The sequence below is a fragment of the Polypterus senegalus genome, chromosome 6 (genome assembly GCF_016835505.1).
Source record: "Polypterus senegalus isolate Bchr_013 chromosome 6, ASM1683550v1, whole genome shotgun sequence".
NCBI lineage: Eukaryota > Metazoa > Chordata > Cladistia > Polypteriformes > Polypteridae > Polypterus > Polypterus senegalus.
This window is the reverse complement of record NC_053159.1, coordinates 85,871,042-85,895,946: the sequence shown is the minus strand read 5'-3', so window position 1 is coordinate 85,895,946 and position 24,905 is coordinate 85,871,042. Positions and strand designations below refer to the sequence as shown.

The following is a 24,905-nucleotide window of genomic DNA, read 5'->3' as shown; positions in this document are numbered from 1 at the left end:
AAGTCAGCATTTGATTCCATCCATTTGACAAGTTCCCTTTTAGCATAACGACTAAAATGAAAAGCGCTACCTATTCATAATAAAAGGCAGTCATTTTGCATGTGTTTTGCCTAGCAGACATGTAAAAAATGTAAATATATTTTCCAATATAATAGATCGTGCTGCTGAATTGCTTGAATTTACGAAGCTACAGGAAAACGAAAACAAGCATTATGTGAAGTCTGAAAATCACACAGGTTGCAACACAAGCGTGATCCACCTGTTATTGCACAGCCAGTTTGAACGGCAGCCTTTTTTTTAACTTACCACTAATGTGGATTCTATAAACAAAGAACAAACATAATAATAAGCACAAAGAAATACAGCAGACAACAAAAGAGGCAAAGGCGATATCTAACAAGTAGCCTAGATAAAGACAAAACGACAAAGACAGAGAAAACTATTGTTGAAAGATGTGAAAATGTGATCTAACATTACTATTGTGTAAACTTGATTTTGTCATGGAAGAAATTTGGTGTCAAACCCATTCCTCTGCAATCAATGTGTTATGTGTCCACACCCTGATGCGAGCATACACTGACCAACACATCATATAGCCATGCCCCATTAGGTAATGATGAAGCAGTTATCTTGGTCACTTAAAACAACAACTGGGCAAACTATTCAAAATGTCATCCAAAGAAAATATTTGATAAAAAAGTAAACAAGAAGTAAAATTTGCTCAATGGGGTGACATAACTAACAGCATCTATATCAAGAGTTCCCAAAGTGGTCGATATTGACCCCCCTGGGGTCAATTTGAACTTTCTAGGGGCCTATAGTTTCAATAAAAAAATTTGGGGGTCAACGACAGCAAAAATAGACCCCCTTACTACTGCTATTCGTTTGTTACTTCAAAATATCTATGATTCCAATAGGTACCTAATTAAGAAGTAAAATAATTCAAAGAAACACTTTTTTGATAAAAACACATTACATATCAAACTTGTGAACGAAAAGGTAAAATGTGTCATTAAAAGAGTCACACGTAAGAATGCATGAAAATACATGTAGCACAAACATGTCTGTGCATTGACTTATTGAACGTATCAAAGCAAGTGTGGACATGAAAAACCGTTGTATGTCCGCACTTGCTCGCGGTGGGACGAGACGACGGATTTTCAATATTAGCAGAATCTATCAGTCTTATACAGTCATGCTTTCATAAAACACTATAAATTGGTTTGTTTGATGTGACATGTACTTATTTGTGATTTGAACTTTGAATATAATTATTTATTGAGGAGCAGTACTACGAAAAAGAAACTCAGAGGACACAGTTTACTTATTCGAGTTTAAACAAAAATCTTCTGTTTCAAGTAAGTACATACTTTATTGGTTTTTTTTTTATCACAGGGGCTGTCAAAATTGTTTGTTAATAAAAGTTTTTATTTCTTCAGATAATAATATGACTGAACCAAAAAAGAAACGCAGACAGTACAGCTTGGACTATTTGTACTTATTTTGAATTTACATATTTATTTCATCCATCCATCCATTATCCATCCATCCATCCATTTTCCAACCCGCTGAATCCAAATACAGGGTCACGGGGGTCTGCCGGAGCCAATCCCAGCCAACACAGGGCACAAGGCAGGAAACAAACCCTGGGCAGGGCGCCAGCCCACCGAAGGGCACACACACACTAGGGACAATTTAGAATCGCCAATGCACCTGACCTGCAAATCTTTGGACTGTGAGAGGAAACCAGAGTACCCGGAGGAAACCCATGCATACACGGGGAGAACATGCAAACTCCACGCAGGGAGGACCCAGGAAGCGAACCCGGGTCTCCTAACAGCGAGGCGGCAGCGCTACCCACTGCACCACCGTGCCGCCCTATTTATTTTATAAATGTCAAAAATGTAAAAAAAACTCTGCTCATATTTTTTTGCTTTAATTTTCTTTAGTGCAAGTTTTCGATATTAAAATGTTGCACAAGATAATGCTATGTTCCGTAGTCCTTTTATCTTTTTCAATCATTAATTACAAGTGATTAAAATGAAAAGTTTGATATCTAGTGAAATATTTAATATTGAGTACTGTCCAAATTTATTAGTTTGAGTAAGTAAAGTAAATGACTAGGGGGTCAAGGGTTTTAAAAGTTTTTGGTAAAGGGGTCTGCGGCCAAAAAAAGTTTGGGAACTCTTGATCTATATATATCAGGACTCTGAACACATGAAACACACTTGACATAGTTTGATATATATTCTGCAAAATGATAAAGAGTTTTGATAATCCAGCGATAAAAATAATGACAAGTGGAGATTTTGATAGGGTGTGGAAAATTACAATTAAACCAACTACTAGTATGCATAACTTCACATTGATCTACACTTCTAAATATTTTGGAATGGTTTGGATAGCTCTTCACATTATCCAACTATGGATCACATAATTTACATTAAAGGCTTGAAGGTCACTGTTCAAAATGGACTGAACCAAGGGAACTTTTTCAAGGAAAGTAAATGACTGTGAACTTTTATATTTTGTCTGAAATATTTCCCTAAAGTCCGAAATAATCTGTAACTGACGTTTCTTTGCACAAACCAAAAGCAAGCCAAGCTGATTATCATGTAGATTTTTACATGATTTTAATGGCTCCCGGAAGACTCAATAAAATTACATTTTAATAATGGTTAACATAATATACACTTACTAAAATATTAAGAGAGTTTTGTATTAGTGTTTTGGTACAGCATAAATATTTTTAGTTTTAGTAAAAAAAGGGCTATTTTTAACTGCTGGAGGTTTGTGTAACCAAACAAAAACTCATTTCAGACAGAATAACTTCAGCCTTTGCAGTATAAAGGTAAGAGTATTTATGAATTTAACTTTAACACGTAATGCAAATGCAACTTAAGACTACAAGTAAGAATTACTGAGTTCATATATAAAACACTGCACTGTACACAGGTAATATTCCTAAGGTTGGAAACTAGGAAAAATCAACTATAAGCCCATATTTTTAACATGTACCACACGTAAACTGATGAAAGCAATTATTTAGGAGAATATAAGGCATCAAATGTTAAAAACATTGTATTTCAGATCGGTGAAATGATGCTTCATGAATAGGCTGAAATTCTATAAAGAAGCAACAAAAGCAAACAACCACATAACTTCATATACTATTTTTTATTTGACTTTTCAAAAGTGTTTTGAAGGTAACACGAATCATTTAATTAAAACAAGTGGGAATTCAGGGTGCTGCATGTAGAATGATGAAAAATTGGTTTAAACACCATGGAACCTAGAGTCATGATGACAGGAACTTTTTTTAGAATTGGGAGAAAGTAAAATTGACCCAAAAGAATCAGTGCTGAGGCCATTTTGTAATATATAAAAACAATATGGATAAGAATACAAAAAACAAAGGGGTTAAGTTTGCAAATAATAACAAACTAGGTATAATAGCAGAATCAATCTAGAATCAACCAAGTTATTGCTGAGATATCTGGACAGAAGAAACGTTTAAGGCAGATTTGTGGCAGATGAAATTCAACGTAAGTAAATGTAAGGTATTACACATAGGAAAAAATAATGTTAGTCTTAAATACACAATGAGCAGTTTGAAACATGAAAATACAACTCATAAAAAGTACCTTGGAGTCATAGTGGACTGGTCACTTTCTACATCCAGAGAGAAGCTATTAAGAATGCAATTAGAATATTAGGTTATATAGCACGATGTGTATGGTACAAGTCCACAATTTAGGTTGTAAAGAAAGTACTTGAATGTTTTCAGTTTAAACAAATGGAAATTAAGAGGCAACATGATTGAACTTTTTCTAAAGGGATTAGCACAGTGAATCCTTAAACAAGAACACTGAGACACATTGAAACTTATTAAGGGTCAGTTTTGCATAAACGTTACAATGTGCTTCTTCACACTGAGAACCAAAGACACATGAAAAAAAAATACCAAGTAGTCTAGTAGAGAATAGGAGTCTAGGGACTTTTAAATCTTTACTCAATGTTATTTTGGAAATAGCAGGTAAATAGAATTGGTGAGCCTTGCTGGGATGAATGCCCTGGTCTTATCAAAAGTTTTCTAACATTCTAGTGTTCTAAAACATCTTTTTTATTTGAAAATAATTAGACACCAAACATTTCTTGCAATAATTTCTCACTAATTGTAACACTTATTATTATTTATCAGTGCTAAATTAAGTTGTCTACTTTGTTTTCTGGCTTTATAAAATGTATTGTATTTATGTTAATTTCAAGTATTTTTAAAAAGAAATTTTAATTTAGTTATACCTTCCCAAAGACATAATCTCCTAACTTTGCTGTCTCCATTACTTTTTTCATTCTGCATTTTATATACACTTTATACACTGTACTTTACACTGTACTTCTCCTGGTATTTTGCAGCACACTGATGTTGCCTATCTCCCAAAGAATGAGTTGTTCAATTAATCCATTGTAAATGTATTCTTTTGTGCATAATATATACAAATATAAAAATATATAATTCATATATACAGTTGTTGTTAATGTTTATAGCATGGTTTCTAGACACAATGCATTTAATATATCAAAACAACTGTCAAGCAGAAAATTTCAAACCTCCTGTAAGATTAGTTTCTGCATTCTAATATATTTGATCAATGCACCATTTTGCATTGGGAAATGTTACACCTATGCATGAAATACTATAACTGAATTATTTTGTCATCAAAAAGATAAGACATGCTCATTTTGCTTGAGATTAACTCAGTTGTGTGGTTTCCTATGAAATGAATGTCACCTTAGGGCAACTGCACCCACTCAGAGCAGTAAGTTGTGATCAAAAGACAAGTCTGTATAAGTGTGCAGTGTTCTTATATTTTAAAAGTAATGTATTTGTATTTCATTTGATTAAGGGAGACCCTGGTCGGTCAGGCAGAACAGGACTTCCAGGACCACCAGGAGATGTGGGTCAGAAGGTAAGAAAACCTCAGTTTTCATGTACTACAAAAAATCTTTAATATGATAGGAAAAATCACCAATGCCCTTGTTAAGAAGTCAAAACATTTAAATGTTTTTATCATCTTAGTAATTAATCTGTGTTGATCTGAAAATGGAATTCTTATAGTCTTTTAATGTGGGCCTGGGGGTGGGAGGGGGGATTCTGTATGCAAACAGACTGAAGAAGTAAAAACTTTTCAGCCTAACAGAATAGAATAGGATAGGTGATTGAAAAGACAAAAACACACATTTTAAGCAAAGTAATTTCTTTCAGGTCTTCAATGAGAACAATGACAAGTCAAATGTGATGTAAAAAAGCTTTCCCATAATGGTTAAATCACATTTTTTCCCCACTGTTCACCTGTACCCTATTTGTATCTTCTTTTAAATTTCAATCACAAAAAAAAATATAGGTATACTATAAATACAAGATTGCTTGGCTTGCAAGGGTTTTCCAGGGACAGAAACATCCTAGAGCAGCTAAATGACTTTATGTGAATTTAAACTGCATGGGCTATAGCCAAATTTGCTTCTAGTTTTACTCCTGCCTCTTCATAGTGTATTGTTACTTAGGAAAATGTTGATTAATGTGTTTGTTTTTCTTACCTGTTATTAAAAATGAGAATTCACTGATCATCTTCATTCTTTCATTCTAATATACATCTTTCACTCCATGATGTACAGGCACCTGACATCATACATTATATTAATTGGGCATTGGGCCTTTGTGAGTCAAAGGAACTGGTTTAATGTATGTAAAAATAAATGATTCTGATATGTTAGAGCTGTATTTGCAGATGTAACAGTATTGTTTTGCAAGACATTTCATTATTTGGTATTTTGTCGGTGGCTGAGAAAAACACAACGAGAACCTTTCACTTCTTTTAGCATGAACAATGTATGTACTCACTGTTGTGTTTCAGCAATACCAAAATAGCTAAAAGTGTATGCAGGCCTCAAAAATAAACAAGAGTCAGACAAGGACCCTGATAGATCTGGGTTCTCAGGAGCTGGACTCAACCTAGCCCAAAGCTCAGTCCTGGCTTGTAAATGCCCAAGCTGGGGCTCAGGCTTTTAAAGTTCAAAAAACTCAAAAATATATTTTAAAGGGAGATGACTGACTTAAACAACAAAAGCAAAAATAATTTATTAATAAAGAAATTATTTAAATAATAAAAAGGAAACACAAAAAGGCAATACAGGAAACAATCAAGTAAAAACTGTTTCAAAAAGACATACTAATGGAAAGAAAACCCTAAAATCCAAAGACAAAATCTATAAAAACTAGGAATCCAAATTATATTTGCCAAATACAGTGTACCGAAAAAAAATTATTCATACTCCATAAACAATTAATGACTCTGAAGGACCTATATATTCTGGCTGAGGGCGGTCCTTCAGCAATGACTTCATGGTGGGACTGACTCTTGTAGTTTCATTCACAGAACACAAGGAATGTAGCAACGAATAAAATGACAAGAGCATGAAACTACAGAAATAGCCAAACAAAACGAAAACATGCTTAAGCCTGGAATCACAATAAGTGATCCATCTGTGGTGACATTTGGCTAACACTCAAACAGAAAATAAAGGCTTTTGACCAGAAGATTACAGCACAAGTGGAGGCTTAAATGACAGCCCAATCAGAAAGGTAGCTGTTGGTTGTACTATTAACTGAGCAAAATCTTAAGATGGAAGTCATAATTAATAAACAAGAGCAAAAATCCTAAGCATAACTTTTAGCTTCAACAGATAGTTTTTTTATCCAGAAGCTTGGATGCAGAAAGGAGAGTGCTGCCATCTTAGATAGATAGATAGATAGATAGATAGATAGATAGATAGATAGATAGATACTTTATTAATCCCCAAGGGGAAATTCACATACTCCAGCAGCAGCATACTGATAAAAGATAAAAAAAAAAAAATATTAAAAAGTGATAAAAATGCAGGTATAACAGACAATAACTTTGTATAATGTTAACGTTTACCCCTCGGGTGGAACTGAAGAGTCGCATAGTGTGGGGGAGGAACGATCTCCTCAGTCTGTCAGTGGAGCAGGACAGTGACAGCAGTCCGTCGCTGAAGCTGCTTCTCTGTCTGGAGATGATACTGTTTAGTGGACGCAGTGGATTCTCCATAATTGACAGGAGCCTGCTCAGCACCCATCACTCTGCCACGGATGTCAAACTGTCCAGTTTCGTGCTTACAATAGAGCCTGCCTTCCTCACCAGTTTGTCCAGGCGTGAGACGTCCATCTTCTTTATGCTGCCTCCACGGTACACCACCGCATTTAAGAGGGCGCTCGCCACAACTGTCTGATAGAACATCTGCAGCATCTTATTGCAGATGTTGAAGGACACCAGCCTTCTAAGGAAGTATAGTCGGCTCTGTCCTTTCTTACACAGAGCATCAGTATTGGCAGTCCAATCCAATTTATCATCTAGCTGCACTCCCAGGAATTTATAGGTCTGCACCCTCTGCACACAGTCACCTCTGAAGATCACGGATCATGATATACGCCATGACTTAATACACTACAACAACAACAACATTTATTTATATAGCACATTTTCATAAAAACAATGTAGTTCAAAGTGCTTTACATGATGAAGAAACATAGGATAAAAGTAAGGTCCGATGGCCAGGGAGGACAGAAAAAAAAACTCCAGACGACTGGAGAAAAAAAAATAAAATCTGCAGGGGTTCCAGGCCACGAGACCGCTCAGTCCCCTCTAGGCATTCTACCTAACATAAATGACCTCAATCAGTCCTCATTGTATTCAGGATTCTCATGGAAGATTTTGATGATGATGGTTATGTGGACTTCTGGCCTTTAATCCATCAATGTAAGGGACATCATGGTGCTTTGATTAGGTGGTGGTGGCGGCACAGATCGCCACCACAGAAAATCGGAACAAGAACAGAAGAGAAAGTAGGGGTTACAATGAATTTTGGAGCCACCATGAATAATAATGATAATTAATTGAATATACAGAGCATCAGGATTTAACTAAGATGAAGCTATGAGAAAGCCATGTTAAAGTAATGTGTTTTCAGCAGTGTTTTAAAGTGCTCCACTGTATTAGCCTGGCGAATTCCTATTGGCAAGCTATTCTAGATTTTAGGTGCATAACCGCAGAAGGCCTCCTCATCACTTCTACTAAGTTTAGCTCTTGGAATAATAAGCAGACAATCATTTGAAGATCTAAGGTTACGATTTGGAGTGTAAGGTGAAAGACATTCTGAAATATAGGATGGAGCGAAGTTATTTAAGGCTTTGTAAACCATAAGCAGTATTTTAAAGTCAATTCTAAATGACACATATAACCAATGTACTGACATCAAAACTGGGGTGATGTGCTTGGACTTTCGTTTCCTAGTTAAGATTCTAGCAGCTGCATTCTGCACTTGTTGCAATCGATTGATGTCTTTTTTGGGTAGTCCTGAGAGGAGGGCATTATAGCAATCTAGCCAACTGAAAACAAAAGAGTGAACTAACTTTTCAGCATCTTGCAATGTTATAAGAGGTCTAACTTTTGCTATATTTCTTAAGTGAAAAAATGCTGTCCTACCATGTTATGTAACCAACAATGAGCATAGCTACTGCAACATGGAACAAAATGGTGTTACAGAAAAAATGATAAACAACTAATAATAATAGTAATATTGAGGATAACATTACATAGCAACATGCTTAGATCACAACAATCTGACGACTTGACCACTCTCCTGGCAAAACATTTTTTTAGGTTTTGTCAGCAATTGGCATGAGTTCCATTCCTAATTCTATTCTTTATATCAGGTATTGCTTGTGAATCTTCCCTTAGTCCTACCCTTTTTATAGCATTACCCTATGCCAGCTTCTACCTCATTCTGTTGCTTTGACACATTTATATACACATAAATAATGCTACTACTTTTTATCCATGTCTGCTTCATTGACTGCTTAAACTTGTTTTTATGGAAGAGCACCAAGCCCTACAGGCCTTCAAGTCAGCTTCACCTACAAGGTAGCTGGAACAGATGGGCTGTGTTGTATATTATTTCCATACTGGTCAGTGCACGTGACAGGTATAATAATGGGTCGTTGTATTGCATCATAATATATTATCCATCCCTCACTGTGATGTTCTCTATAGTCTTATGAAAATACCTGTCCTACATTACATTGAAAATACCAGACTAGTGATCTAAACTTGTATGTTATTGGATCCTTGAGTCAGTGCCCTTGTATAGGGATTAATGATTTTGTGATTTTACCCAATGATGCCTTAATCTCTAATATTTCCCTTCAACTGCCATGCCCAGGTCAGGCTCTCATAAAACATCAGTAGGTTTACCAGATTTCATCATTGAAGCTCATGTTAAACGGCCCATCACAATTAGCCCTTATCAAAAGCACTATTATTTCTCTTTTGAAAGACAGCCAACCAAACATTTCCCTATGGATTTTGCTCTGCTTCTGATTCATAACGAATGTACCAAACTTTTGTTATCATAAAATGAGTGGGATGATTTCCACCACTAACATAAACAGGAAATAACTGTTGTTGCTCTTTTTACTATTAAGGGAATTAGAGGAACATCTGGTCTCTCTGGAATTCCTGGGCCTAAAGGAGTGAAGGTAAAAAATATTGTTTTACATTGACCAATGATGCTGGAATGTTTCAGTTGTTGACTGCAAGCATACTGTTTGATAAGAATAATTTACTAAGTAAAGGTATTAAGGTGCATTAAGGTAAAATGTTTAAAACAGAAACAAGGGAAGAGAAAAGCCTGTGTAGTAAGCAAGCCTGATGATAGAGATACAGGCACATAAATCTTGTTGGATTTTCTGCAGTTAATTACAATATCATTTTAAACGTCCAGACGAATAATATTTTCACTAGATATTAAAGCAGATGTGATTTCAAGAGATTAAAATAAAAATTAAATGCTGTTTAACAAATTGTCTGCATTGATCGCATTTAAATGTAACAGTTTGTATATGTAAGATGCTCAGTGTTAGACTGGTGTCCCATTCAGAGTTGATTCTTGTCTTTTGTCAGTGCTGCTAGAACAACTCCTTATCATCCTGTAATTTAAAGTTTAAATTTAGAAATGCACAAACCATTGTGTTTCTTCATGCCGGTCCCAATCCCGGATAAGTGGAGAGGGTTACGTCAGGAAGGGCATCCGGTGTACAATTTTGTCAAATCAACATATGGACAACAATACAAATTTCCATACCGAATTGGTCGAACTCTGGGTTAACAACGACCACCACCAGTACTGTTAGCCAACAGGGTGATGGCGGAAATTGGGCTATTGTTGGCCGAAGAACAAGTAGAATAAGAAAGAGAAGGGTAGGTTCTTTGAATGTTGGCAGTATGACTGGTAAGGGGAGGGAGCTAGTAGATATGATGGAGAGAAGGAAGGTTGATATATTGTGCTGGCAAGAGACTAAATGGAAGGGGAGTAAGGACAGATGGATCAGAGGTGGATTCAAATTGTTCTATCATGGTGTGTATAGGAGGAGAAATGGAGTAGGGGTTATTCTGAAGGAACAGTATGTCAGGAGTGTTTTGGAGGTGAAAAGAGTGTCAGAGAGAGTAATGATTATGAAGATGGAAATTGGAGGTGTGATGATGAATGTTATTAGTGCATATGCCCTGCAAGTTGGGTGTGCAATGGATGAAAAAGAAGATTTTTGGAGTGAGTTGGATGAAGTGGTGAACAGTGTACCCAAGGGACAGAAAGTGGTAATTGGAGCAGATTTCAATTGACATGTTGGTGAAGGGAACAGAGGAGACGAGAAGATGATGGGTAGATATGATGTCAAGGAGAGGAATGAAGAAGGTCAGAGGATAGTGGATTTTGCCAAAAGGATGGACATGGCTGTAGTGAATATGTATTTTAAGAGGGAGGAACACAGAGTTACATACAAGAATGGAGTAAGATGCACACAGGTAGATTACATCCTATGCAGAAGAGTCAATCTGAAAGGGATTGAAGACTGCAAAGTGGTGGCAGGGGAAAGTATATTTAAGCAGCATAGGATGGTGGTCTGTAGGATGATGTTGGAAATCAAGAAGAGGAAGAGAGTGAGGGCAGAGCCAAGGATCAAATGGTGAAAGTTGAAAAAAGAAGACTGCAAGGTTAAGTTTAGGAAGAAGGTGAGACAGGCACTGGGTGGTAGTGAAGAATTACCAGACAGTTGGGAAAGTACAGCAAATGTAGTAAGGGTGACAGCAAGAAAGGTGCTTGGTGTGACATCTGAACAGAGGAAGGAAGAATAGGAAACCTGGTAGTGATACAGGAGAGTATACAGAGAAAGAGGATGGCAAAGAAGAAGTGGGATAGTCAGAGAGATGCAGAAAGTAGACAAGAGTACAGGAGGTGAAGAGAGAGGTGGCGAAGGCTAAAGAAAAGGTGTATGATGAGTTGTATGAGAGGTTGAACACTAAGGAGGGAGAAAAGGACCTGTACCAATTGGCTAGACAGAGGGACCGAGCTGGGAAAGATGTGCATCAGGTTAGGGTAATAAAGGATGAAGATGGAAATATACTCATGGAGAGTGTGTTGAGCAGATGGAAAGAGTACTTTGAAAGGCTGATGAATGAAGAGAACGAGTGAGAGAAGAGGTTGGATGATGTGGAGATAGTGAATCAGGAAGTACAATAAATTAGCAAGTAAAGACAGCTATGAAGAGGATGAAGAATGGAAAAGCCGTTGGTCCAGATGACATACCTGCGGAAGCATGGAGGTGTTTAGGAGAGATGGCAATGAAGTTTTTAATCAGATTGTTTAATGGAATCTTGGAAAGTGAGAGAATGGAGAAGTGGTGTACTGGTGCCAATATTTAAGAATAAGGGGGATGTGCAGGACTGTATTAACATCAGGGGGATAAAATTGATGAGCCACAGCATGAAGTTATGGAAGAGAGTAGTGGAAGATAGGTTAAGAAGTGAGGTGATGATTAGTGAGCAGCAGTATGGTTTCATGCCAAGAAAGCGCACCACAGATGCAATGTTTGCTCTGAGGATGTTGATTGTGAAGTATAGAGAAAGCCAGAAGGAGTTGCATTGCGTTTTGTGTACCTTGAGAAAGCATATGACAGGGTACCTTGAGAGGAGTTGTGGTATTGTATGAGGAAGTCAGGAGTGGCAGAGAAGTGTGTAAGAGTTGTACAGGATATGTACAAGGGAAGTGTGACCGTGGTGAGGTCTGCAGTAGGAGTGATGAATGCATTCAAGGTGGAGGTGGGATTACATCAGGGATTGGCTCTGAGCCTTTTCTTATTTGCAATGGTGATGGACAGGTTGACAAACGAGATTAGACAGGAGTCCCCGTGGACTATGATGTTTGCTGATGACATTGTGATCTGTAGCGATAGTAGGGAGAAGGTTGAGGAGACCCTGGAAAGGTGGAGACATGCTCTAGAGAGGACAGAAATGAAGGTCAGTAGGAACAAGACAGAATACATGTGTGTAAATCAGAGGGAGGTCAGTGGAATGGTGAGGATGCAGGGAGTAGAGTTGGCAAAGGTGGATGAGTTTAAATACTTGGGATCAACAGTACAGAGTAATGGGGATTGTGGAAGAGAGGTGAAAAAGAGAGTGTAGGCAGGGTGGAATGGGTGAAGAAGAGTGTCAGGTGTAATTTGTGACAGATGTGTTCAGCAGGAGTAAAAGGGAAGGTCTGTAGGACAGTAGTGAGATCAGTTTTGTTATATGGGTTGGAGACGGTGGCATTGACCAGAAAGCTGGAGACAGAGCTGGAAGTAGCAGAGTTAAAGATGCTAAGATTTGCATCAGGTGTGACGAGGATGGAATGGATTAGAAATGAGTATATTAGAGGGTCATCTCAAGTTGGATGGTTGGAAGACTAAGTCAGAGAGGCGAGATTGCATTGGTTTGGATATGTGCAATGGAGAGATGCTGAGTATATTGGGAGAAGGATGCTAAGGATAAAGCTGCCAGGCAAGAGAAAAAGAGGAAGGCCTAAGAGAAGGTTTATGGATGTGGTGAGAGAGGACATGCAGGTGATGGGTGTAACAGAACAAGATGCAAAGGGACAGAAAGATATGAAAAAAGATGATCCGCTGTGGCAACCCCTAACGGGAGCAGCTGAAAGAAGAGGAAGAAGATGGAGGATTTTGTATTTGAGAGTATTGTAAACTTTATGGATCTTCAATTCATTTGATTTAGTTACGTTCAGCAGGTTGCGGTGTTTACCTGACCTTGCTTCTTATTAACATTAAATTCCTGCATACTGTGTCCATTACAGAACATTTTGTACAAGTTTGACAATAGCATGACAATGCTTGTTGATTTTAGTATCTAAAAAGGAAATTTGTAAGAAATGTGGAAAATACCTAGTTTATAAAGGTTAACTTTATTCAATCTTCCATTTTTTCCAGGGAGAAAGAGGAGGATCGGGTCCCAAAGGAGAACCGGTAATTTCTTTAAAGTTTGGTTTGAATTAATACCTGTTTGAATTAATACTTTAATACCTGTTAAGGTATTATGTTGATTTAAGTATTATAGCATTGATTTTGTAACTAAAAAATGGGTTTTTGAATTTTATTTTTAACCAAAACATCCCTTTTCATTAATTGTTAATAACAGGGGCGAAGAGGTGACCCTGGACCAAAGGGACTACCAGGATTAAATGGTGCCAAAGGAGAGAAGGTGATGTACAACATATGGGTTAAATTTCTGAATTAAATTTAACTGAACCAATGTGAGTGAAATATTATTTTATATAACTTTGCTGATATCAGGCCTTTTAGTCTTCATTCATGAACTTTTATTATGTCCTCTACAAGCTAATTACCTCTTCTAAAGTTAAAAATTTTCTACATGTTATTGTAGATACAGTATATTAGCAACTGAAGACATATGGGTTGCAGTACATCACAGAAAGAGGGAAGAATGAACAAGAGGATTAAGCACAAAGTGACAAATGAACAAAGAGAAAAGAAATTCCTTTTGTCTATTGGCCAATCTAATAGGTTCTTGTTCTCGTCGATCTGGTGGTGTGGCTTACCCACTTTTCTGTCTCTGAATAATGTGCATTCACTGTCTATGTTTTAAAATTTGGCTTCCCTGTCTTCCTGCCAATTGAAACTTTGTCTGCCCTTAATTTCTGAGTTTAATTTAATTTGGGGTTTGGAAAGGAGCAGCCCTTAAGCCTTACGCTGTGGTTACTTCTGAAAACATCCTTTGAATTTGTGCACTTCTGGATGCCTTTAGAAAATCCAAGGGCCATCAGCTCTGAACATTTTCTGGTAGTTCATGGAACCTTTATAACCCTGATTACATTTTCTTTTATAAAGTAACAGACATCCCTGGCTGCTAATGGGCTGTGTAACTGGAAAAAGATTCCCAGCTCTTTAAGAACCTCTATTTCCATATGTGAGCTCTGGTAGCTTCTTTAAAGGTTCACTCCAACCTTATCTCACTCTGATGTAACTACGTCCTGAGTATCCAGTTCATGCTAAGTAACTCAGTGATTCTGTTCTATCCCTGTACTCTACTCACTGTTCAACTCTGATCAAGTTACTTAATGTGCCTGTGTTTGACCATGTTAAAAATAAATGTAAAGAAATATACTATATTTTGAATTTATAAGACACAAAACATAAAGGCATTAGCCCAGTATATTTTACCTATATTAATACTAAGTATATAAGGCATTTAACCTGGTATCAGCCCTGACTAACACACACTGGCACTCAAAAGAGCTCTGTGGTTACCAGGGTAAGTGCATTTCTCTTTATAAATCCCATTTCACACTCTCCAACTGTTCTGTGCCACTTTTACCTCTAGCACTTACTTTCAAACTGTTTGGCTTAATATAGATTTTATGTATGTCTAAGTAAATCTTTACACAGGAGTTACCTGTTAGAATACTGAAAAGAGAGCATTAAACAGCATTGATCATAGTAAAGAGCTATAGCAAACATAGTCAGGTAAAACTTTGTGAGGGGTCCTAATGCACATTTTATTTAATTTTGTACATTTTATTATCATTATTCATTGGAATAGCATATTATGATTTTGCAGATGAATGTGCTGCTTTGATTCCAGAGTTAAATATGCTTCGCACATTCTTGTAAGTTTTATCTAGCGATTCTACTTTTTTTGCAAAGACCAACAGACTTATTTGTGTGTCTGAGTGTAGCATCCCATGAATGCCTTTTGTGTCTTGGGCAATTTGGTAAAAACCTACATTAGCCAAACGGGTAACTAAAGAAAGAAGGTTTCTTTTCTCTCTTAACATTCTGTGATTAATATCTAGAGTGTGTAACTTTGTTTCATCACCTGTAAAATATTATTGCTGGGCAGTGAAGGCCGTGGCAATAAAGTAGATAAATTTATTGATCATAGATGTTAGCCAAGCTGAAGCAAAACTGGAATTACAGGGAGGTAATACAAGCATAGGATAGTGATAGGGACCACCAAGGCAAGCAGTGTGGTGTAGTGGAGTTCAAACCCTGAGATTCTGGGTTCAAATCCTGCTACTGATATTGTGTGAGCAAATTAATCAAACAGGCAAATTGACAGAAATGCAACAAATTGTATTTTAAATGATGTTAGTCACCCTGTATAAAGGTGTGTGCCTAATCATTAAATGTAAAAAAATGTAGAAAAGCAGGTAAGGGCATTGATATACAAGTGTAGAAAGAGGGGGACTGCAAGGGGGTAGAATGTCCAGTTTTACACAAGAAATTGGCTAGACCATTGAATAACAAACTGTGTATGTGAATCCAAAGATGGAACCTCAGATATGCTTGATTGCTACTACAGGGTCCATTGCCTCAGCCAGGAAGGTAGGCAAATATCAAGCTTGCAATCAGCAAGTGCACCCATAGAGTCACGAGTGAGTTCACTTTGGCTACCTGGTACTTATTCCTCAGCAAGCCAGAGAGGCTCAGAAGTGCCATGTGGAAGTTGCCAAACAGTTGGCTAAGTGCACCCAGCTTTTGCTGCAGATCTAGATTAGCTAGAAATGGAGCAAACACACTGATTAAAAAACAGAATTTATTTAAATATGTCTGTAATCAGAAAGAATGATCCTTAGAAGTAGGAGTTCATATACTTAAAGAAAACAGTAGACAAATCCAAAAAGTATACATCCAAAAACAAAAATGAAAAACAAGCAAAAGGATTATTAGTAGGAATACAAAATAACACAAAATGAAGCAAAATTCAAAAAACTCCAAGGAAAAAAAGAAAAAGATGCACAAGGAAAGTCACAGTCTTTTTATGTCCCCTGTCCCTCCATCAAGTTATTACTGCCTAGCAAAGTTGATAGGTAACAGATACAAATGCGAGAGAGCAGAAATTGATTGCAGACAAAGGTATGGACTAGATGCAGAGCCCAGATCAATTGCTGACAGCAGGCATTTTTTGAGCTGGCTTGGAGACCCAGTCATTTGAGGCCAATTGGAAGATGAAAGGTGCAGGAACAGAAAAACTCTGCTAATATTCTAGCCTTGTGTCTTGAGCCATCCCTGATATAAGAAGTGATTCTAGTGCTTGGCCAGAACTGACACCACAGAGAGGTTTGAAAGCCACAACAGGGTACTCCCAACACATTGCAGATTTTCACTCATTGTCAGAGAAGATATAATAGCATTTCCCTGTTTTCATAATAAAATGTTTTACAGGCATTTCAGCAAGTTGACTACATCTTTGAGCTTCCTCCTGTATATCATATTGCCCTAATATTTTTTTAGCCTTGGGCATATCTTATGTTTCACAGCTGTATTTCTCTTCTCCTTCTGCTTTATGTAGGAAAAAACAACATTAATTAAATATGTTGTTCAAATTTGTGCCATGTCTCAGTCAGGTTGTTGGCATTCTACTCCATCTGTACTGTGGGAGCTCCTATGAAGTCTTCTGAAAAATATTTTAAATCCTTTTAACTCAGAAACCATATTACAATGTTTAATCTATAAAATGTGCATTCAAGACCACATCTAAATTCTTAGGTACAGCTTTGGTCGACAAGTTAGAAGAAGCATATTACATATGTGCTATTATGAAACACTAATAAAAATATCTAAAGTTTAACATTTGATGCGATTAAAATGTTTACAGTTTTGATGTGAATAACTAAAGTTGTTTCCATCTGCTAATATACTACAAATTCTTCAACAAGTACACATGGATGCATGTGGAAACTAGTTAAAGCTAAACTCGTTAAGGAGTCAAACAACACATTGGGGGGCCATCATATCTAAACTTGATATTTTTTAGAGATGTTATCTTACCCACATGGGACAAAATTACTTCTTTTTGCCAAAACATTTTTATTTTATATAAAAACTTTCAGTGGAATTCCACCTAAAGTCATGTTCCATTATCTATTTGCCCTTTCCCATGGTTCTTTGCTTGGTATTCGTGTATTTGTTTGAATCAGTTGAGAGTGTTATTCTTAATGAACTTTAATATCTCTTTTGTTTCCATTCTTGTCCTTTAATTTTTCAATCGCATTTTAGAATAACATGACCACATTACTTTTTATTGTAGAGTTTCAAAGGTTTTTTCTGTTTGTATGCTGTTTCTAGAAAATTGTCATATGTTTTTATATAGTGTTGTGTCATTTTTTGCATATTACTGTACAGTTTATTTTCTTTTTTCTTACCTTCAAAATTAATATTTCACAAAACTATTTTGGTTTAATACTATTTTCCATGGGCATTGCCATTTTGTGTAGTTCTTTTCTCTCTCATGATCGCAGAGAAGAGTTGTGGTATTGTATGCGGAAGTCAGTAGTGGCAGAGAAGTATGTAAGAGTTGTACATGCTATGTACGAGGGAAGTGTGACCGTGGTGAGAACTGCAGTAGGAGTGACGGATGCATTCAGCGTGGAGGTGGGATTACATTAGGGATCGTCTCTGAGCCCCTTCTTATTTGCAGTGTTGATGGACAGATTGACAGACGAGATTAGACAGGAGTCCCCGTGGACTATGATGTTTGCTGATGACATTGTGATCTGTAGCGATAGTAGGGAGCAGGTTGAGGATACCCTGGAGAGTTGGAGCTTTGTTCTACAGAGGAGAGGAATGAAGGTCAGTAAGAACAAGACAGAATACATGTGTGTAAATGAGAGGGAGGAAAGAGGAATGGTTAGGATGCAGGGAGTAGAGTTGATGAAGGTGGATGAGTTTAAATACTTGGGATCAACAGTTCAGAGTAACAGGGATTGTGGAAGAGAAGTGAAGAAGAGAGTGTAGGCAGGGTGGAATGGGTGGCGAATAGTGTCAGAAGTAATTTGTGACAGATGGGTATCAGCAAGAGTGAAAGGGAAGGTCTACAGGAGAGTTGTGAGACCAGCTATGTTATATGGGTTAGAGATGGTGGCATTGTCTAGAAAGCAGGAGACAGAGCTAGAGGTGGCAGAGTTAAAGATGTTAAAATTTGCATTGGGTGTGACAAGGATGGATAGGATTAGAAATGAGAACATTATAGGGTCAACTGAAGTTGGATGGTTGAGAGACAGTCAGAGAGGCAAGATTGCGTTGGTTTGGACATGTGCAGAGAAGCGATGCTGGTTATATTGGTAAAAGAATGTTAATGATAGAGCTACCAGGCAAGAGGAAGGCCTAAGAGAAGGTTTATGGATGTGGTGAGAGAGGACATGAAGGTGGTGGGTGTAATAGAGCAAGATGCAGAAGACAGGACGATATGGAAGAAGATGATCCACGATGGCAACCCCTAACGGGAGCAGCCAAAGGATGAAAAAGAAGATCGCAACCATCTTGTGTGTGACTGCATATGATTCATCTTGGATAGTGCAGGAGGAGGCTTAAATCACATTGCATCTAAGATTTTGTATTAAAAAATAAAAAATAAACAATAATTACAAAGTCATGTTTAGTTAGAGAAAGGATAATTTGGTTACAATCAGAATTTTGCTTTAAATTTCTTTTTGAATATGAGTTTCAGCTTGGATGTTGGTTCGGTTGTTTAGTAACATTAGACTTACAGTATGTGTTTCAATCGTCTGTCTACTGGACAATCACTCTTTGGCCTAGTCTGAAATCTTCAAATCTCCCATTGCTGCTTTTTAAAAACCATGCTCTGGGACAAGCCAGATTCTCACTGTGGCTGCAATAAGTACAGTATATATTTTCATTTTACAGCTTTGCCGCACTACTTCTTCAGGTTCCTCCATTTACACATTTCAGATTCCATAGACCATGTCTTCTGTAATGTAAATCTAATGTCTCTACTCTTTACCACCAACTCTATAAATAGTATTTCTCTTATTTTCTTGACATCAACCATGTCTTATTTCTTACTGCCCTTGCTTACAGCACTGTCCTTATCATTTCATCAGCATCTCATAATTTGCCAGGTTCACTTTGTTCTTTACCTTTCTTTCTTATCTTATTCATTTCTTGGTCTATTTTTCCCTCAGTAGTTATCATTCTTAAATATTCACCAATCAGACACAACATTAAAACCACTGTCTGATGAAGTGGATAACATTTTATAATCTTGTTACAACGGCACCTGTCAAGGGGTGGGATATATAAGGCAGGAAGTGAACAGTCAGTTCTTGAAGGTGGTGTGTTGGAAGCAGGAAAAACAGGCAAGTGTAAGGGTGTGAGCGACTTTGACAAGGGCCATTTTGTGAAAGCTAGACAACTGGGTCAAAGCATCTCCAAAACGGCAGGCCTTGTAGGGGTGTTACCAGTATACAGTGGTTAGTACCTACCTAAATTGGTCCAAGGAAGGACAACCAGTGAACCAGCAACAGGGTCATTGGCACCTAAGGCTCATTTATGCACATGGGGAGCAAAGGCTAGCCCATCTGGTCTGATCCCACAGAAGAGATACTGTAGCACATACTGCTGAAAAACTTAATTTTGGCCATGATATGACACACAGTGCATCACAGCTTGCTGTGTATGGGCCTGTTTATCTGCAAACCAGTCATGGCGGCCATGTTGATCCCTTTCCACTGGCAAAAGCACCACCAAAGGGTTTGTAAGTGTCAGAACTGGACCATGGAGAATTGAAGAAGGGGTTCTGGTCAGATGACTAATATTTTCTTTCAGATTATATAGATGGCCAGGTGTGTGTGTGTAGTTTACCTGGGGAAGAGATTTCAGCAGGTATTCACTATGGGAAAGATACAAGTTGGCAGAGGCAGTTTGATGCCTTGGACTATGTTCTCCTGAGAAACCTTGGGTGCTGGTATTCATGTAGACTTTGACACATACCTCCTTTATAAAGATTATTGCAGACTATGTTCACCCCTTCATGGTATCAGTACACTGCTAGCAGTGGCCTCTTTCAGCAGGATAATGTACCCTGCCACACTACAAAAAATGCTCAGGAATGATTTGAGGAACATGAATAAGAGTTCAAGGTGTTGACTTGGCTTCCAGATTCCCAAATCTCAAACTGATCAAGCAACTCTGGGATGTACTGAGAAAACACACATCTGATCCATGGAAGACCGACATCACAACTTACAGGACTTAAACAATCTGATAAAGTTGTGGTGCCAGATACCACAGGACACCATCAGTGGTCTTGTGGAGTCCATACCTTGATGGATTAGAATTGTTTTGGTGGCACAAGAGGGATCTACTCAATATTATGCAGGTGGTTTTAATGTTGTGGCTGATTAGTGTATGAAAAGTATGTTAATTCTCAAATGTAACATGATTTTATTTTTGTTATAAACACTGCTGTTTGTTTCTTTTGTTAAACAATGTGTTCTAAATTTACCATATAGAACATACCACACATTATTAATAATCAATTCCAAACTGCTTCTGTTATTGATCTTTGATTTATTCTTTTGTTCTGCATCTTCCTTTGATGCATAGCCTTCAATCTTAGTAGCCATCCAGACTGATACATTTCTAAATTTTCTTTTACTGCTTCTTCTTTAGGGTGATTCTGGTCTAGATGGTCAGAGGGGCCTTCCTGGAGATGCAGGAAACAAAGGTTCTAAGGTTGGTAGCATTTTGGAGAATACTGAAACAACAGGAACTTAACTTGTAATGTATAAAAGTAAAAATATGTGCATTGCTGCACAGAATCAGTTATGAGAATCTGAATTTGATATTACAAAAATTGCAGAATCATTTTAGACTATGAAAATTTTCTTTCAAAATTAAACAAGGAGGCAGCATGCATTTATATTTCAAAATGGATGATGGAGAAATGGAACAGGGTTTTTATATATTTATAGACACTTTTTTTTTCGGGTTGACAGAACGTCCCTTAGCTTTAATCTGTTTCAGTCAAACTAAACACACTGTAAAGATGTTATATATATATATATATATATATATATATATATATATATATATATATATATATATATATATATATGTGGTGCACAAACATTAACTATTAAATTTCATGATTGAAATTATTTTATTAAACTTTATGATTGGAATTATTTGAAAAGTTATTACACAAATACTGCCATTAAATTAGACCTGCTATAAACGATTTTAAACAAACTACATATTTTATAAGGAATAATCAACCATTTTTGATACAGCATCGTGATGTTTGACTACAAAAAATATACCAACTATTTTTACTACAGCAGTAAATGACAATGTACTGACTCACTCTACTTTCACCTAAAATAACACATTATCATCACTGTTTCATCATATTCAACTATGTATTAAATGTATCCCACTTTTAATCTAATTACAATTACAAGTACAATTTTTACTAACATTTTTAAGAAATGTTTTCATGGTTTGGCAGGACTGGGCAATTTTAGATGCAAGATTTTTGCGTAAAGGTTTCCAGCTTATTATAGGTATGCATTTAAAATAAGAAACTGACAACATGTACATTGAACTGCTAAGTTTAGACATACAGTATTCTGAAGTAGTAGAGATTCTGTTTAGTGACAAAAGAAGCTTCATAGATGATCTTTGACATTCTGTATTAGTCTATTCATTATCAATCAGCAATATCTCATGTTTTGTTGCTTTTTCTCACTTTTAGGGTAACAGAGGACTTCCAGGTCCCAGAGGCCCAGTGGGGCTGCCAGGGGATTCTGGCAGTAAGGTGAGTTTGGTTTTCAAATATATACTTTTTGTCGCCAATGAAGTGAACTGCTGAGCAGTCAGGTAAACACAGTGTCCAGGCATACCTCTGTCACATACTAATAAATATGTTATACAACAAACATACTCTGCTTTTAAAAATGCAAGTGTCCACTTGTAACAAAACAACAGTAAAAGAGACATATAAGAATGTTTGACAAAATGTATACTAGTTTTTTTTTGTTTCTGTACTCTTTAATCTGATCTTATTTTACTTGTGACCTGAAATCTTCAGCTTTAATAACAGAACAATTAAAACATGCATCTTTTTTTGTTTAGGGATCTCAAGGTGATCCAGGTTATGTCGGTGAACGGGGAGACCCTGGATCTTCAGGGCCAAAGGTACTTTTCTTCTTACCTTTTTTTTGTGTTTTTTTGTTTAAAAATGTTTAAAAATATTATCATGTTTCAGTTTTCTCTACTTTGGTTTTCTTGGTAGAATACCACCGATAGTGAAATTACACTTGAAATTTTTAAAATGTATCTTTGTTCTGCAAAAGAAAGCAACAGAAGAATTTAGGGACAAGGTGGCAAAATGGACATGCTGTTTATTTCCGGTTGTCCTAGAGTAGCAAATATACAGAAACTGTACCCAGCAGCCAACAAAATGACGGTGCTTTTGAAAAACAAAATGATGTGCAATAATAGCAAGAATGAGACACGAAAAACGTTTTACTTCATATATAACTAAAAGTAAAAAACAATAGAATTGAATTCACCATAAAACAACACACCTAAATGCACCAAAAATTCATAAAATATCCAAAGAAAATTTAAATGAAAATAAAAACTGCATATAATCAATATACAGTATATGTGATTGTTAGTGTGAAATTTGCATTTTCTCAAGGTTCAGTTGCTTTATTTAGTCTTGTTTACACATGAAAACATGAAATTTGCCTTCTCAGTTGAATCTAATAACAAGACAGAAAGAAATGACACAAAACAAATAGAGACAAGACAGGTTAAGGTAAGGCAGTATGATAATGCATATTTACACAAAAATCGTTACAGGATACATATTAAACCTTAATTATTTTCTCCGATATTCCTTATTAAAAAGTCGAATAACACTAGGAAGAAAGGAATTTCTGGAGCAATTTGTGTGGGTTTTCAAAGCAACTATCCTTCCTGATTTATTGAAGTTCTACATGTAATGTATGTCTGTCATCAGCTTAGATTATTTATAGTTTCTTTAGTATTGTCCTCTGACACACAGTTGTAAGATAATCTGCATCAGTCCCACTAACTTCCGCTGCATGCTTAGTAATCTGTTGGAGGTTTTTTAAATTTTGGTTTATTAGAACACTAAACCAGGCAATGAAACTGAAAGTGATAACAGACTGAATCATACTGCGATAAATGGACAACATAAGGTCCTTTGTCTACTTTAAATAGTTTGTGTTTATGAAGGAGAAATAAACATGGATTGCATTTTAGAGAATTTTTTTTTGTATTTGCATTACAGTTAAGATTGTTATCTAAGTTAGTTCCTACTGTAAGTATTTATAGTCATTCACTATTTCTACCTCATCCCCCAAAACAACAATTGTGAACATACAGATTTCAGTCTCTTAAAGTCATTTCTTTTTTTTTTTTTACATTTAGAGTAAGAAAGTTTTTATTACACCAGTTGTACAATGCAGTCCACTTGATTTAGATAGTGGCTTTCCTCCTCCCCAGATATGCATCCTATGAGCATGGTGTCATCCCCATATTTGATAATGGAAATAAGACACACTCCTGTGGACTTCCTGCGTTTGAATGAATGCCTTTTGATAATGCGTCCTGTACCTTGACTGTCTGTGAGTGATTTAAAAGAAAGTCCTGAATCCATAATGTGGCGCCCTACCTGGGATTTGTTCCTGCCTTGCGCCCTGTGTTGGCTGTGATTGGCTCCAGCAGACCCCTGTGACCCTGTAGTTAGGATATAGCGGATTGGATAATGGATGGATGGATGGATGGACAATCATACTGTTCAGTTTTCCAATCAGTATGTGAGGCTTTATGGTATTGAACACTACAGAAAAATCCAGAAAATTGTGATCTGACATATGCACCAGGCTGATCAAATATAGATTTATGTATAGATCTACGTGAATGTTTTTTTGTTGATTTTTTGGTTACCATCCTTACGTGATAGGTTGATTGCAAGATCTAGAGTGGCCCAGTATGAGTAATTGTTTATATGTGTGCAATAAAGTTCACTGTAATGGATGCTGCCGTCTCCAAGTTTGATCCCTATCTTATGTCCGATGCTGACAATGTGGTCTCTGGCTTCCATGGTCCTGGGCTGAATTAAATGGATTGAACAGTGAATTAATACATCATCTTTCTGTAGATGTTCAAAGAATGTGTTCCTTTTACTGTTGGTATTCAATCACACTATTTACCCTGTTTCATTTTTTTTGTTTCTTGTATACTTGAGATATATTGTAATGACAATAAATTAACACATTTTTCTCTAGGTACTTCATCAAGTCAAGGATGCTTGCATCATTAATGTTTTTACAGTTTTCTATACACTGTTCAATTTTCTTTCTATAGGGAGACAGAGGAAGAAATGGACTGAGCTACCCAGGACCACGTGGACCTATGGTATATCAATCAAAAAATATTTAAAACGTTGTGTGTTTTAGCTGAATATAAAGGGTAAATATAATCCTGAACCCTAGAAGTATTAGGCCCATGCTTCTCAGTGTTTACAGTTATCCTGTTCAATCTCCTGCCCTGTCCAGAGCTCAGAATTTATTTAGGTTTCCTTGTTTTAAATTAATTTTTAAACTTGTTGATACATAGTTATTTTTGTGTAGACTTTTCTGGG

The 24,905-nt window shown here is 36.7% G+C and overlaps 1 protein-coding gene across 3 annotated transcripts in view; it reads left to right on the top strand.

The window, feature by feature from the left end:
- LOC120531237 (collagen alpha-2(VI) chain-like) overlaps window positions 1-24,905 on the top strand; it is a 91,240-nt gene that overhangs the window by 42,719 nt on the left and 23,616 nt on the right. For all 3 annotated transcript variants that reach the window (XM_039756469.1, XM_039756471.1, XM_039756472.1), the window contains exons 13-20: window positions 4,908-4,970; window positions 9,563-9,616; window positions 13,394-13,429; window positions 13,602-13,664; window positions 20,897-20,959; window positions 21,981-22,043; window positions 22,361-22,423; window positions 24,629-24,679. In XM_039756469.1, the coding sequence (XP_039612403.1) occupies window positions 4,908-4,970; window positions 9,563-9,616; window positions 13,394-13,429; window positions 13,602-13,664; window positions 20,897-20,959; window positions 21,981-22,043; window positions 22,361-22,423; window positions 24,629-24,679 (456 nt within the window). The remainder of the gene's footprint in view (window positions 1-4,907; window positions 4,971-9,562; window positions 9,617-13,393; window positions 13,430-13,601; window positions 13,665-20,896; window positions 20,960-21,980; window positions 22,044-22,360; window positions 22,424-24,628; window positions 24,680-24,905) is intronic.